The sequence below is a fragment of the Callithrix jacchus genome, chromosome 5 (genome assembly GCF_049354715.1).
Source record: "Callithrix jacchus isolate 240 chromosome 5, calJac240_pri, whole genome shotgun sequence".
Taxonomy (NCBI): Eukaryota; Metazoa; Chordata; class Mammalia; order Primates; family Cebidae; genus Callithrix; species Callithrix jacchus.
This window is the reverse complement of record NC_133506.1, coordinates 103,513,604-103,530,583: the sequence shown is the minus strand read 5'-3', so window position 1 is coordinate 103,530,583 and position 16,980 is coordinate 103,513,604. Positions and strand designations below refer to the sequence as shown.

At 41.4% G+C, this 16,980-nt stretch overlaps 1 protein-coding gene and 1 pseudogene across 17 annotated transcripts in view; one reads left to right on the top strand and one right to left on the bottom strand.

The window, feature by feature from the left end:
• EFCAB5 (EF-hand calcium binding domain 5) overlaps positions 1-10,826 on the top strand; it is a 160,258-nt gene extending 149,432 nt beyond the window's left edge. For 16 of the 17 annotated variants that reach the window (XR_013535801.1, XM_035303248.3, XM_035303254.3 and 13 more), the window contains one exon: positions 10,235-10,826. Coding sequence is in view for 16 of the 17 variants with exons in the window: in XM_035303248.3 (XP_035159139.2) it covers positions 10,235-10,425 (191 nt within the window). In the remaining variant the exon portion in view is untranslated. The remainder of the gene's footprint in view (positions 1-10,234) is intronic. The other variant, XM_035303249.3, reaches the window with a different exon arrangement.
• Positions 10,827-15,699: 4,873 nt separating this feature from the next.
• Positions 15,700-16,980, bottom strand: LOC100396891 (actin, cytoplasmic 2 pseudogene; annotated as a pseudogene).

Here is a 16,980-nt window from a genome sequence, read left to right as displayed (position 1 = left end):
TTGGATTTGTAGTAGAGACGGGGTTTTGACATGTTGGCCAGGCTGGTCCAGAACTGTTGACTTCAAGTGATCCACCCACCTTAGCCTTCCAAAATGCTGGGATTACAGGTGTGAACCTCTGCACCCTGCCAAATTTTATATATTTTTAACAGAAAGGGTCTTGCTGTATTGCCCAGGCTGGACTAAAAACTCTTGGGCTTGCCAGGCACAGTGGCTCATGCCTGTAAGCACTTTGGGAGGTTGAGGCAGGCCAATCACTTGAGCCCAGGAGTTCAAGACCCGCCTTGGCAACATAGTGAGACCCTGTCTCTACAAAAAAACTTAAAAAAAAAAAAATAGCTGGGAGTAGTGGTACGTGCCTGTAGTTCCAGCTATGCAGGACACTGAGGTGGGAGGATTGCTTGAACCCAGGAGGCTGAGGCTGCAGGGAGCCATGTTTACACCACTGCACTCCAGCCTGGGCCATGGAGCAAGACCCTGTCTATAGGAAAAAAAAAAATGCTCCTGGGCTCAAGATGTCCTTCCACCTCAGCCTCCCAAGTAGGTACCACAGGAGTGCTGCCACCGCACCTGGCTTTCCATTGTCTTTTTCAAAAACTGAGACATAATTCACATACTATAAATTTCACCATTTGTACATTTTAAGGTGTACAATTTAGTGGCTTTGAATATATATCCCAGATTGTGCAATTATCACCACTATCTAATTTTAGAATATTTTCATCCCCCCGAATAGAAACCCTGTGCCCATTAGTAGTCATTCTTCCTCTCCTCTCCCTCTAGCCCCTGGGAGCCACTCATCTACCTTCTGTCTCTGTGGATTTACCTACTCTGGACATTTCATATAAATGGAATCAAAAAATAGGTAGCCTTTTGTATCTGGCTTTTTTCACTCAGTGTAATGTTTTCAAGGTCCATCTGTGTTCTAGCTTGTATCAGTACTTCATTTTTTGTGTGTGGCTGAAAAATATTCCATGATAGACCACATTCTGGTTCGTTCATCTATCAATTGATGCACCTGTAGGTTGTTTCCACTTTTTGGCTACTGTAATTATGCCTCCACTAACATTTGTTTACAAATTTTTGTGTAAACATATTTTCGTTTCTCTTGTGTATATACTTTTGGAGTGCAGGCATATGCTAACTCTATGTTTAATTTTTGTGGAAAAGACTTCATTGTCATACAACTTTAAAGATTGCTGTTGACAGCCTGGGCAACATAGTGAGACCCTGTCCCCACACAAGAATGAAAAACTTAGCCAGGTGTAGTAGCACATTCCTGTAGTCCGAGTTACTCAAGAAGCTGAGCCCAGGAGGTTGAGGCTGCAGTGGGCCATGATTATGCCACTGCACTCCAGCCTGGGCAACAAAGTAACACTCAATCTGTTAAAAAAAAAAAAAAAAAAGGTAAAGATTGCTGTTAAGAAGTCTGAAGCCAGCTTCACGTGGTGCCTCATGCCTGTAGTCCCAGCACTCTGGGAGGCCGAGGCGGGTGGAACACCTGAGGTCAGGAGTTTAAGACCAGCCTGGCCAACATGGTGAAACCCCATCTCTCTCTAAAAAAAAAAGAAGAAGTCTGAAGCCTTTCTAAATTGCTGTGACCTTTCTTTGGTTTATCTCTCTCCAGAAGCTGTAGAATCATCCCTTCATCCCTAAAGCTGTCAAATGTTATAATAACATGCCTTTTTATGGGTCTGTTTTCATCCATTGATCTGGGTACTGGCTGGGCTGGCTTTTTCAGTTGTGAAATGTAGATCTTAAGTGCTGGATGATTTCCTCCATGGCATCAAGGTTGCTACTTATGGCTGTGCAGTTCGTACACTGCACAAAGGTGCTCTGCTGCGGAGGTGGGTGGGGACCAAAATGTATTCCAGACTCCATTTACTAGACTGTGTGCCTTAACCTGAAGCTACATCTGCTTGGAGAAGGAGCATCTTTCTCATTCACCAAGCTGTGTGCCGACAGAGCACATTCACTCACAGTAGGTGTGTTTTTCTCATCTTTCACAAAGGTGACCTATAAGGCTGGTGGTGGCCCTGCCCTCCTTTTTCTGTATTCTGTCTTTGGAATTCCTATTATACAGACATTGGATCTTCTAGATTCAGTCTTCAAAATCCCTATGTGTTTTCTCCTAACTCTTTCCTAAACAGTTTCAACAAACCTTTCTGAATCCTTTGAGGATTCTGAGATATACAGAAGGTTGGTTCTAGGCTTTCTCCACTACCGATTTAGGATTCCACTTTTCTCCTGTCTGCTACCACTTCTTCATCTGCATTATACTTCTCAAATTTTGTTGTTTTTGTCTTTCAGTCAACTAAAATTACCTCAGTGCTATCCATGTGCCAGGTCCTGTTCTAGGTTCCTAGGGTACAACAGTGAACCACATAGACTGAGACCCCTGCCCTCAAGAAGCTTACATTCTAAAGGGGAGAGCAGAGAATAAGCAATAAACATAATAAATTATATACTATGGTAGAAAATAAGTGCTATGGTGGAAAAATGCAAAGCAGAATAAGGCAGTGGATGCACGGATGGGAGACAGGGAGGAGGCACAGGCTGCAAATTTAAATAGAGTAGTCAGGTAGACCTCATCAGGAAGGTGAGACTTAAGCAAAGACTTGAAGGAAGCAGAGGAATCAGCCATATGAATGACTGTAGAAGGAGTATTCCAGGTGTTGCTTGAGGATATTGTATTATAAGAAAATAAAAAAGAATGAAAAGAAAAAGATTATTCCAGGCAGATAAAACAGCCAATGTGAAGGCCCTAAGGCAGGAACAACCAGTTGTTCAAATAGCAACAAAGGAGTCAGTGTGTCAGAAGCAGGGTCACAGAATAGGAGATAAGTAAGGAGATGAGTTCAGGAGGTAATGGAGGACTGACTCAACTAGGGTCTTCAAGTCCATCATAATGTCTTGACTTTTATGGCTTATGGCGAACCTCCTGCCTTGTCCTCCAAAGTGCTGGGATTACAGGCATGAGCCACAATGCCCAGTGAAGTACAGCCATTGTAAGGTTTTAAGCAGAGGAATGATATGACCCATGTTTTAAAAGGATCGCCCTGCTGCTGTCATGAGAAGACACTTTGGAGGTCAAGAAGAGACGCAGAGAGACCAACTAGAGGAGCTATTGCAGGAATCCAGATGAGAGATGAGGATGGAACCAGTGGAAATGGTGAAAAGTGGTCATGTTACATATATTTGAGAGGCAGAACCAAAATATATCCTGAGAGTTTGAGGGTGGAATGAGAAAGAAACACAGGAGCCAAGGTTGACTCCATGGTTTGGAAGGATGGAGTTACCATCAGCTGAGATGGAGAACACCGTAGGTGGAGCAGGCTTTGGTTGGGAGGGAGATGAAGTTTCAGATTTTGATGTACTGAAGTAGAGATGTGAATATGTAGGTGGTTAAATAAATCTGGAGTTTGGAGAAAGGTCTAAGCTGGAGACATAAAATTGAGATTTTTTTCTTTTTTCTTTCTCAAAATATATATATATTTTGTTTGTTTGTTTGTTTGTTTTGTTTTGAGACGGAGTTTCGCTGTTGTTACCCAGGCTGGAGTGCAATGGCGCGATCTCGGCTCACCGCAACCTCTGCCTTCTGGGTTCAAGCAATTCTCCTGCCTCAGCCTCCCGAGTAGCTGGGACTACAGGCCCGCACCACCATGCCCAGCTAATTTTTGTATTTTTAGTAGAGACGGGGTTTCACCTTGTTGACCAGGATGGTCTCGATCTCTTGACCTCGTGATCCACCCGCCTTGGCCTCCCAAAGTGCTGGGATTATAGGCGTGAGCCACTGCACCCGGCTATATATATTTTTTTTAAATAATAGAGACGGGGTTTTACCATGTTGGCCAGGATGGTCTCAATCTCCTGACCTTGTGACCCACCTGCCTTGGCCTCCCAAAGTGCTGGGATTACAGGTGTGAGCCACCGCGCCCGGCCATAAAATTGGGATTCATTGGTGAATAGATGATTGGAAAAGGGAGGAAAGTCTCCTGGGTGGGAAGACTAAGTAGACAATTCTGAATGTTTTGCCACAAAGGGGAGAAAAGCAATGGTGTGGTAACCGGAGGAGGAAATGGGGTAAAAGTTTCATTTCATTTCTGAGATGGGAGAGGTAACAATAGGTTTGATTCTGATGGGAAATCCTGCAGAAAGCAACAAGCTGACAATGTTGAAGATAGAGAAGAATTCCTGAAGCAATGTCCTCAAACACTGAGAGAGAATGGGCTGATGTTAGAGTAACCATACATCCTATATTTACCTTGGAACAGCCCAAGTCTTTGCTTGTTGTCCTGGTGACTTGCCCAGTGAGCGTCCTCTTTCTCACTCAGGTGTACCAATTTGAACAGTGAATTATGTGCCTACCCTGGATCTACCGCACCAAGGGAGGAATTGGCTTAAGACAGCAGGAGGACAGAGGACGTGGGTGCATATGAGAGTTAGTGGGTGGGTGTGCTGGTGGGAGTCTAAGGAAGTTGCCTTCTGATTGCTTTAATCTTACAGCGAAGCTGAAAGCAGAGTTATCAGCCAGAGTAAGAATGGGAGAGGAAGTTGGGAAAGGAAGTTGTTGGGACTTTGAAGAGACAGCAGTAGGAATGAAATATTGGTGTTTCTTTTATTCCTGATCTTTCTATTGTTGTGTTTTATGTCTTCTTAATCAATTAGAGAGGCAGGGTCTCCCTCTGTCACCCAGGGTGGAGTGCAGTGGTGTAATCATGGCTTACTGTAGCCTCGAACTCCGGAGTTTACATCTCAACCTCCTGAGTAAGCTGGGATTACAGGCATGAGCCACCATGCCTAGCCCTTATGTCTTTTTCTTTTCTTCTTTCTTTTCCTTTATATTAGTCTTAGTAGGAATTTCAGATGTAGCAATATTGAATGCATGTAACCATCTAGAAAAGCATTATCTGTTAAATTTTCATATTTTAACTTAGTGATCTCCAAAGTTAAGTACAAGCACCCCAGAAGGTTAAAAAAAAAAAGAAACTATCTCTAGGATGCAAGAAAAATATCAAAGATGATTCTGTTGAGACACTGAAAGACAAAAAAAAAAAAAAAAAAAAAAAAAAGAAAGAAAATACCAAAGGACTCTTTCTCTCTCTCTTTCTTTCTTTCTCTTTTGTTTTTGACAGGGTCTCATTCTCACCCAGGCTGAAGTACCATGGCATGATCTTGGCTTACTGCAACCTCTCCATCTCAGGCTTGGGTGAATTGATCATCCCTCCTCCCACCTGAGCCTCCCTAGTAGCTGAGACTAGAGGCCCACACTACCACGCCTGGCTCATTTTTGTATTTTTTGTAGAGACAGAGTTTCACCATGTTGCTCAAACTGGTCTTGAACTCTAGGACTCAAGCGATCCACCTGCCTCAGCCTCCCAAGTGTTGGGATTACAGGCGTGAGCTACTGCACCCGGCCAAAGGACTTTTTTTTTCCTTATTCTTAGGACTTTTCTTTATAATGGTTTAAACTCATTATTAACTTCTATTTTTTTGTTTAAAACAATTAAAAATAGGTGAAACCCTGTCTCTACTAAAAATACAAAAATTAGCTGAGTGTGGTGGTACATACCTGTAGTCCCAGCTACTCGGGAGGCTGAGGCAGGAGAATTGCTTGAACCTGGGAGGCTGAAGTTGCAATGAGCTGAGATCTCGCCACTGCACTCCAATCTGGCAACAGAGCGAAACTCCATTAAAAAGTTTTAGCCGGGTGCAGTGGCTCACACCTGTAATCCTAGCACTTTGGGAGGCCGAGGTGGGTGGATCACCTGAGGTCAGGAGTTCAAGACCAGCCTGGCCATCATGGAGAAACCCCATATTTAAATAAATAAAGGTTTTAAAATAAATAATCTATAAATAAATATGCATATGTTGGGGCTCATGCTCAATGTTTGTTACTGATAGAGGTACATGATCGGAAGAGTTTGAAGACCACTACATTAAACTATAAATTTTGTAAAGATAATTTGTATTGATTTCAATATACACATGATTTGATTTATAGCTACATTATTTAAAAAGTCACTACATGTGATATTATACAGAAATTATGCTTGCAATGGGAATAAAATTAATATACCTGCAAGAACTCAGCATTCCTCCTGGAACAAACTTCCTCCCAAACTTTGATAACTCAAGAAAAATGTGTTTTTAACTCCCCATATAACAGTGATATTTTTCCTGATAAATCTGGGAGGCAGTACTCTACAGTGCCTTTGGACCACGTTAAATTAACAATGACATATTAAGTGCCTGATTGCCATAGCAAATATATTTCTCCTGCCTACAGAAAATTGATTGAAATTTGCATGCACGACTGGCACAGTGGCTCACGCCCATAATCCCAGCACTTTGGGAGGCTGAGGGGAGTGGTTCACCTGAGGTCAGGAGACCAGCCTGACCAACATGGTAAAACTCCATCTCTACTAATAATACAAAAAAATTAGCAGAGTGTGGTGGCAGGCGCCTGTAATCCCAACTACTCAAGAGGATGAGGCAGGAAAATGGCTTGAATCCAGCAGAGGTTGCAGTGAGTCGAGATTGTGCCATTGCGCTCCAGCCTGGGTGACAAGAGTTAACTCTATCTCCAAAAAAAAAGAAAAGAAAAATTTCATCCACACACCCTTCTAATCCTGCAGCACCTTCAGTTCATTGTGTGTGGCTGTCATGTTAAGGAATGACTTGGTGTATGTGAAGCAATAGAAATAAGAGAACTCAAACTAAGACAACTAATGAAGGAGAGGAACGTCAAAAAATGCAGCTGATCTTGAGTTCGTTGCTGAAAAGAGCAGTTACATTTTAGTTTTTGTACTTGAAGCTTACTTCATTCTTTTTGCTTTGCCTGTCTATACCAATTATCCATCATTCCCAAAATATTTAGTTTATTAATCCATTGCTAAAAGCAGGGATCCATAAATGGAGCTTTAATTCAGAAATACCCTACTATAGCCCAGTGTTTCTAGCATAATGAATTCACTATATAATTAAAAGTTTGATTAAACTAGAACCTACCAAATACCATGTTTCTGAACTAATGTCCATAAATAGATTCAAAGGTTGACCCAGTACTCTCTATAGCTAAGATGTATTCAGATAATTTACTATACACTTCTGCAAGGCAAAGCAAAAAAAGCATAATTTCTATGGTTATAAAAGAAGTATATATCTGCTTGAAAAAACTACTAAGTCTGTGTGAACGGGGTCTCTCGTGGGCAAAGCTGCAAAGATCCGGCACGTATCTACCACAAGAGGGCAGTAACGCTCAACTGTTAATAGGGAACCCAGCAGAGCGCTGGAGGCTCATTAGAGTAATCTTTAGAACCGGTGGTTAACGCAGCAGTTTCTGGAAAGGACAGGGAAACAGGAACCACCGCCCAGACACTTTCGGGGCTTCTATCTGGGTAACAATGAGACAGGAAATAAGCAACAGGGTCCTGTGAAAGAGAGCGACCTCGCCTACCATCCTCGTGTCATTGAATCACCATCACCATGGAAATGGCGACTGGCTTAATAAAGGCTGCAGATGGGCGTCTGCTCCTGTGGATGTTCAGATAAGAACACAGTGGCAGGCGTCAAAGGAATAGAGCTCTTCATGGGGATTAGGGAAGGACAGAAGAAAAGCTGAGGGGAGCAGCAAAGCTGTCTTGTCTCCGATAATTAGGACTTTAAGAGTGTCCTAGGGGCCAGGCGCGGTGGTTCACGCCTGTAATCCAAGCACTTTGGAGGCCAAGGCGGGCGGATCACCTGAGGTCGGGAGTTCAAGACCAGCCTGACAAACATGGTGTAACCCCGTCTTTATTTTCTTTATTTTTAAAAAAAAAAAGAGTGTCCTAGCGTAAATTTTATTTTATTTAGCTTCATAACATTGAGACATTAAGATAAATTAATCTTTGGAAACTTGTAGCTTTACCTTGCAGGTAAAACTAATTAACAGGAGAGATGAATTATAACAAATGCACCTTCAATATTTTAAGAATGTATGTCGATTGGCCTAGTATTGCCCATAAAATGAGATGAATCAGGTATTTTGAATGTGATCTCATGACCAGCATCTGTTTTTTTTATATTCGTAATTCTCACTAATGTTACTGAGCTATAATCTGGAAAGACTTTTAGTATTTTAAAAACCTAATTCATTATTCCTTAATGTTTCAAATTAACATTTATCGAACATTTACAATTGACTGAGAAAAGGTAATGCCAAGGTGGTGTGCCTTTGTGCGTGCGTGTATGCATGTTCACTTGTGTGTGCCTGTGCGTGTGTGTGTTCAAACCGAGAATTCTAGAAAATTGTATCCACTTTTTTTGAGACAGAGTCTCTCGCCCAGGCTGGAGTGCAATGGCATAATCTCGGCTCACTGCAACCTCCACCTCCTGGGTTCAAGTGATTCTCCTGCCTAAGCCTCCCGAGTAGCTGGGACTCCGGGCTCCTGCTATCATGCCTTGCTAATTTTTTGTAATTTTAGTAGAGATGGGGTTTCACTGTGTTAGCCAGGATGTATCACGAGGTCCAGAGTTTGAGACCAGCCTGGCCAACATAGTGAAATCCCGTCTTTACTAAAAATACAAAATTTAGCCAGGCGTGGTGGCCTGCGCCTGTAGTCCCAGCTACTGGGGAGGCTGAGGCAGGAGAATTGCTTGAACCCGGGAGGTGGAGGTTTCGGTGAGCTGAGATCGCACCACTGAACTACAGTTTGTGACAGAGCAAGACTCAAAACAAGACAAAACAAACAACAAGAAAAACAAAACCCTGTCTCTATTATTTAAAATAAATAAATCTTTAACTCAATTATATAACTAAATGGTTTATTCAATTCAAATCAGCAAACATTTATTGGGTTAGACACTCAGTCACTAGGAATAACAAAAATGAGTAAAACAGACCTGTGGGTGAGAGGCATCTGAAGAAAAAGGGGGTAGTTATTTATTTACTTATTTTTGAGACAGTCTTCCTCTATCGCCCAGGCTGGAGTGCAGTGGCATGATCTCAGTTCACTGCAATCTCTACCTCCAGGTTCAAGCAGATTCTCCTGCCTGCCTCAGGCTCCTGAGTAACTGGGATTTCAGGTACCTGCTACCATGCCTAGCTAATTTTTGTAGTTTTAGTAGAGATGGGGTTTCACCATGTTGGCCAGGCTGGTCTTGAATTCCTGACCTCAAGTGATCTGTCAGCCTCTGCCTCCCACAGTGCTGGGATTATAGGTGTGAGACACCACACCCAGCCGGTAGTTAAGATTTTTGAGCAACTACCTCTGTGACAGATCTTCACATGTATTTTCTCAGCCTGTGGTCCCAGCTACTTGGAAGGCTGAAGTGGGAGGATCACCTGAACCTGGTAGGTCAAGGATGCAGTGAGCCATGATCGTTTTTTAATTTCTCCAAAGACAAAAACAATTCTTACAATTTTGTTTTATGGAAGAAGAAACTGAGGCTCAGAGCAATTAAGTGACAAAACTCATTGGTGTAGAGCCAAGATTGGAACCCACATTTGTTCAACTCTTTATAGTCTTTCCATTGGACCATTCTATCTGAATATTAGTCACTGACTTCTGGGAAAAAGCAACTTTTATGAATGACAGTTTAACAGTCTTCAATTTAAAAAACTTAAAACATATAATGGTGTGCTGTTACTAGTTTTAATAATTTTTAATTAAGAAATATTTCAAACATACAAGTATAGAGAATAACACATGTGTAGTCATTAAGAAGCTATATTCTATAGCCATGTTTCTATATGTATTCTGTCATGTTTGAGTTAGACTTTTTAAAGAATAAAACGTTATAGGAACAGCTGAGGATTTCTATCCCTCCTTGATCCCACTGTCTTCTCTTCTTTCCCTAGAGATAATACTATCAGAAATTTGGTATTAGTTTCATGCATGATTTCTTATTTTTACTATATGCTAATGAATCCATAAATAATATAACACTATCTTTCAGGTTTTAAAACTGTTTGTGCCCCAAAGTACATATTATTCTATAACTTACTTTGTGTATTGAATATTTTGAGATTTATTCATGAATACAAATAGCTCTAATTCTTTAACTGCTGTTAAGTATTCCATTGTATGACTATACCAAAATTTATCCACATTCCTGTAATTACATATTTACACAAGATTCTGCTTGGTTTCAACTCAAAACATATCTAATGAATCTTAATCATAATATTGGAACTCATAATTTTAATAGTAAAGTGCAAAACTACCCACCCTTACTTTTTTTCTTGATGCAGGTCATTCCCGAACTGAAGTCTGGAAATTTGGTAATGTTGTCATTGAACATCTATACCACTGGATACACATCTGTTCAGCTCTCACCAAGATAACCAGAAAACTAAATAGTGCTATTACACCTCCATTGCCCTCCAAGACTGACAATTATATGTATGCAAAAATGCCAGGGGAAGGTTTGCAAGAGAAGTGATAATGGATGATAATGGAATACGTTCTGTACTTAGAATCCTTTGTTTGTGTTCAGTTTTGTTTGTTAACAATATTTTCCATTCGAAAGAAGTACCCATAAACGTCTTCTGCTCCTAACATTTACCTCAGCACTTTCTAAACCCAAAAGTGCTACTAAAGGAGAACTTTAGCCAAAAAATATCCAGCGAAGGTAGCCATAGCCAAATGTATTTAAGTATGTTACAGAATATGTTTCCTTTCACTTTGAGCTTTGTATCAGCTGTGGAACTGTTGTGGTTGATTGGGTCCTTTATTTTTCATTCTTATAAGGTTCAAAGTAACAACTGAGGATTTAGAAAAAAAGAATATCAAATAATAAAGATATATCAAAAGAATACCAAGTAATAAAGATTTTTAAGAAACCGACTGGGAATTGTTTTTCTAATTTTTCAAAGACTGATCTAAACATTGCCTATTCCCTCTCCCCGCCCCAAGTCATTTTTGTTTTTTAACTTTTTAATTTCTGTCAGTACAGAGTAGGCGTACATATTTATGGGGTACTGAAAAGTCATTTTAATGAACAGAAATTCCTATGGGAAAATGTCCACAACTCACGGAAAATAGAAAACACTTTTTTAATGATAAAAACCTCTTGAGTTCAAGAACTACAAAAAGAATTTATATTTGTTTAAAACTTGTTATTACGACAAACTTTCCTGCTCTGTGGTGAGATTTCATCTTGGCAATAAGATATCTGATGACAGAGTCCAGTTTTAATAAAATTTTGGGAAATTAAACTTTATTTTCTTTATTAGATTGACTGACAAAATGTGATGTGTTCCAAATATCTTATAATTTGAGATTGGCCATCCCTTTTTAACCTTTTCTGATAAGAGGGCAGTGTTATTACCAGTTGTTGTCTCTTGGATGATCACATGCCCAGTTTTAACCTATATGCCTGTTTCATATTTGGAAGAGGGCTTTTCAGGGCATTCACAGCAACATTGCTAGGAACAATGTTCTTGAAGATATTAAACAGATAACCACATATCCTGATAGCTTCAGAACAAGTTTACAGAGTTCACTATGAATATAAATGGCATTTTAGGCAAAAAGGAAGGAAAGATTTTGCAGAATGCTATGTTTTTAACCATTATCGTGGAAATTAAGTTAAATGGCTTCCAACATGATAATAAATATCATACATTTGCATAGGACTTTAATTTGTTTCACATACTAGCTTATTTGATTCTTCCAATAATCTATAAAGTAGGTAGTCCTGAGATTATCTATTTTATTTTATAAATGAGTCGCCCAGTTCACAACAGGTGTAAGAGGCAGAGAGAGTGGACCTAGCACCCAATTTCTGGTTTATTGCCCTTGCCAGCACCCTAGAAATCTCACTGACACTTTCCAACTTTCTTACTAAGCTAATGATCATGCTGTCATTCTTTTGAAAACTACTTTAAAATCTGCAGCCAGATTCAAGTGATTCTCGTGTGTCAGCCTCCTAAGTAACTGGCATAACAGGCGTGCACCACCACGCCTGGCTAATTTTTGTGCTTTTCGTAGAGACATCTCACCACGTTGACAAGGCTGATCTTGAAATCCTGGCCTCGAACTCCTGGCCTCAAGTGATTCGCCCCTTCAGCGTCCCAAAGTGCTGGGATTACAGGCATGAGTGAGCCACCACACCTAGCCAATTTCTTCTTAATTTAAAAGTGCCCTGAATTTCTTGACATTCTCAATCCTCTAACTCAGAAGAACATTTGAAGGTAATTTAAAAATTGTGCATTACTCTCATATATGAGGTTTTATGCAATACCACTCCCACAAAACTCCACCCTACATCATTAACACCATACTCTTACTCTCCCACATAGTCTTGTTACAAAGACCTCCCTCAGGATCAGAAAAAATAACTATTGGGTACTAGACTTAGTACCTGGGTGATGAAATAATCTGTACAGTGAACCCCCATGACACAAGTTTACCTATATAACAAATCTGCACATGTACCCGAACCTAGAAGTTAAAAAAAAAAAAATTAAAGTAACAATCAATACACATTTAATAAAAGACCTCTTTCAACCGACAAGATCAATGAATTAAATGTTGCCTATTTTGCCTGTTTTCTGGTTATAAACATAGCACCACTTTGGAGGTGGGGGCATTGTAAAGCACCTTTGGTCTAGAATGCTGCCCAGTTCCATAACCTTTTTCTTGGTCAAATTTGTTAAATGTATAAATAAATAAATATTGCCTAATTTCTCTACCCTTAAGCTTGGTTATTACCCTCAGTAGGTGTACCATCTCCTTGTCATTAACCATATTTAACCTCTCCTCCATCTACTGTCTGAGCTTAGATTGTCCTGCCCACAGACATCAAGTGATGAGGCAACTCTAGATGGCCATTACATGATTGCCTCACTAGCCACAGCTGTTTGAATTAGGCACCTTACCAAAGTGAGACCAATTTGTGAAACGGCCTAATATAAAAAGCACCCAAATCATGGACAAGCCAAACTGGGAAACAGCAATGGGAGCAGTGTCTAAAAGGAAATTAAGTGTTTAGAGAGGCAAAGGTGTCATGACAGGCCTTAAAGGAAGTTGCTGCATACTGCCTTCATGACACTACAAGTTAGCAGAAACTGTAGGTTGAGAAAAGGTGTGAGTAGTTGCTTGGGGAAAAGAATGCAAAGAGAAGCAGAGATTGAAAGTAGTGAAGTCAATATTAGTAACACTAGTGTCAAAAGATTAAATGGAAGATCCACAAGTTTCAGAAATGGATCCAATTTAGTCAACTCTTCTGTAAGTTTAAGATAATCGGAATTTTCTGTTGTATAACAACCACAAGGATAGTAGTATTGATGATGGTATCTTTTACTGGTTCACCCAGCTTGTTCTTACAGCATTTCCAGTTAAAGTTTCAAAAGTTGGGTTCTAAAATGTTAGGAGGCTTCTCTGTGCCCTTATTCACTGCTGCATTACCACCATTGCTGCAGACTCTACAACACTGCATCTGAGAAACGGTCCCTTCTAGCCTTGGGAAAATCTCATGATTCCATCAGTATGTCCCAAAGGCAATGGAAGAATACAGAATATACCAATTCAAAAACTCAAATTATCTAGGATATTGAGTTTTCCCCTGGGTAATTATGGGTAATGAATTCCCCATTCAGTCTCTTCAAGCAAGGGGCTTTATTTTTTACTCTTTATTTTAAGCAAAGTAACACATACTTACATAGAGTCATTTGTTATACAAGATCTGTTGAGACCACAGCATTTCCCAGCCTACCTTACCTCTATTTACCTTGCTTCTGAGTCAACTACTTTCTTCCCCCTTTTTTTTTTTTTTTTTTGGTGAAAGAGTATTGCTCTGTCACCCAGGCTGGAGTGCAGTGGTGTGATCTTGGTTCACTGCAACCTCTGACTCCGGGGTTCAAGCAATTCTCCTCTCTTGGTCTCCTGGGTAGCTGGGATTAAAGGCACACACCACCACGCCCAGCTAATTTTTTTTTTTTTTTTTTGTATTTTAGTAGGGATGGGGTTTCACCATGTTGATTAGGCTGGTCTCGAACTCCTGAACATGTGATCTATCCACCTTGGCCTCCCAAAGTGTTGGGAGTTGAGTAGTTGCCACAAAAACCATATGGGCCACATAGGCTAAACTATTTGCTATCTGACTGCAGAAAAAGTTTGCCAACCCCTATTTTAGCTGTGGTTTTGACATTTACCCCTAGATTGTTAAATAACACTCATGTGTGGTTACTTTTGCTTTTCTGGTTTAGGCACTATCAATCTCCCAGTATACAGTACAAAGGTTTAGCTCCTTCCTCAGCAAACATACACACACACTTCCCATCCATTCTTCCCAATATTATTACATGGTAATTTAAATTAGAATAGATCAATATTCAGTGTTTCTATTATCAAGATTATGTATGCTACTTAGAGCTTACCTATGTTGTAAATTATAATTATTTTCCATTCCTGTACATTCTTTTTCTTTCCCTAAAGTTAATGTCAAAAGAAAACTGGAATGGCTACAATATTACACAAGTAGATTTCAGAGCAAAGAATATTATAATAATAATGGTTATTTCATAATGAAAAGTTGATTAAGAAAATTATAATCTTAAACATTTATACACCTAATAATGGAGCTGCAAAATACATGAAAGTAAAACTGATAGAACTTCAAGTCCACAGACATAAAATGGTTACCTAGAACTGGGGGATTTGGAGGAAAATAGGAGTGACTAATAGGCACATGGTTTCTTTGTTGGTTATTAAAAATAATCTAAAATTGGCTGGGCACAGTGGCTCATGCCTGTAATCCCAACACTTTGGCAGGCTGAGGTGGGTGGATCACCTGAGACAACCCTGGCCAACATGGCGAAACCCTATCTCTATTAAAAGTACAAAAATTAGCTAAGCATGGTGGTGCATGCCTGTAATCCCAGCTATCTGGGAGGCTGAGGCAGGAGAATCGCTTGAACCCAGGAGGTTGCAGTGAGCCAAGATGTACCACTGCACTCCAGCCTGGGCGACAGAGCAATGCTCTGTCTAAAAAAAAAAAAATCTAAAATTGATTATGGTGAGCGTAGTACAACTCATTGACTATATTAAACACCACTGAATTGTACATTTTAAATGAATGAATTGTGAATGAATAAATATGTGAATTATAGCTAAATCAAACTTTTTTTTTTTTTTTTTTTTTTACGGCAGCACTTTTATTTTTCTTCACACAATGACATGTTGCTGGGGCCTAATGTTCTCACATAACAGTAGAAAACCAAAATTTGTTATCTCTTTCAAGAATTGACAGTTGTGTACAAAAAAAAACCTTACATAAATTAAAAGGATGAATACATTTACAGGTGTAAATGAAAACCGCTTCCAACTCAAGGCAAGTAACAGCCCATGGTGCTCTGGCAGGAAAACATCAGGTAAGAAAGGAAACCGGGTCCTATGGCTTGGACTTTCCCACCCTGACAGACTGGCAGCCCTTGCCGACCTCTAGAGCAATCCCAGAACACTAAGCCCTGACACATGAATACCCTGCACAGCTCAGAGACTGCTGGCCATGCACTCACCAAGGCAGACTTGTCTGCCCCCAAGCACATTTTTACCTCAGCCACGAAGTGACCAAGCCACATGTACTAAAAGTTGAAATCAGAGATATGTACAGGGTATTAAACAAATAAGGGGAACAATTAACTTGAATACAAGGTCAAAATCAGCAACAAGTTCTACAATCCAGTGCTGGTATCAGATACAAGCTTCAAGGACAATTTCTTTTCAAAGGCTTATTCCAGTTTCATGAGGCTAGCATGAGGTGTATGCATTTGCCAGGGGCAAATTTATACTTCCGAATTAACCCATGCAGCAAATGCTAACGCATCTGCTCGCAGTCCATTTAGAAGCATTTGCGGTGGACGATGGAGGGGCCAGACTCATCGTACTCCTGCTTGCTAATCCACATCTGTTGGAAGGTGGACAGTGAGGCCAGGATGGAGCCGCCGATCCACACGGAGTACTTACGCTCTGGGGGTGCAATGATCTTGATCTTCATGGTGCTGGGCGCAAGAGCAGTGATCTCCTTCTGCATCCTGTCGGCGATGCCTGGGTACATGGTGGTGCCGCCAGACAGCACAGTGTTGGTGTACAGGTCTTTGCGGATGTCCACGTCACACTTCATGATGGAGTTGAAGGTGGTCTCATGGATGCCACAAGATTCCATGCCAAGAAAGGAAGGCTGGAACAGCGCCTCCGGACACCGGAACCGCTCGTCACCAATGGTGATGACCTGGCCGTCAGGCAGCTCATAGCTCTTCTCCAGAGAGGAGGAGGATGCAGCTGTGGCCATCTCCTGCTCGAAGTCCAGGGCGACATAGCACAGCTTCTCCTTGATGTCGCGTACGATCTCCCGCTCGGCCGTGGTGGTGAAGCTGTAGCCACACTCCGTGAGGATCTTCATGAGGTAGTCGGTCAGGTCCCGGCCAGCCAGGTCCAGATGCAGGATAGCGTGTGGAAGGGCATAGCCCTCGTAAATGGGCACCATGTGGGTTACCCCGTCTCCAGAGTCCATGACAATACCAGTGGTGCGCCCAGAGGCGTAGAGGGACAGCACGGCCTGGATAGCCACGTACATGGCTGGGGTGTTGAAGCTCAAACATGATCTGAGTCATCTTCTCTCTGTTGGCCTTGGGGTTCAGGGGGGCCTCGGTCAGCAGCACGGGGTGCTCCTCCGGGGCCACACGCAACTCGTTGTAAAAAGTGTGATGCCAGATTTTCTCCATATCATCCCAATTGGTGACGATGCCGTGCTCGATAGGGTACTTCAGGGTCAGGATGCCGCGCTTGCTCTGGGCCTCGTCGCCCACATAGGAGTCCTTCTGGCCCATGCCGACCATCACGCCCTGGTGCCGAGGGCGCCCGACAATGGAGGGAAACACGGCTCGGGGGGCGTCGTCCCCAGCAAAGCCAGCTTTGCACATGCCAGAACCATTGTCAATGACGAGCGCAGCAATTTCTTCTTCCATTGCGACCAGCAGAGGAGCAGGGGAGC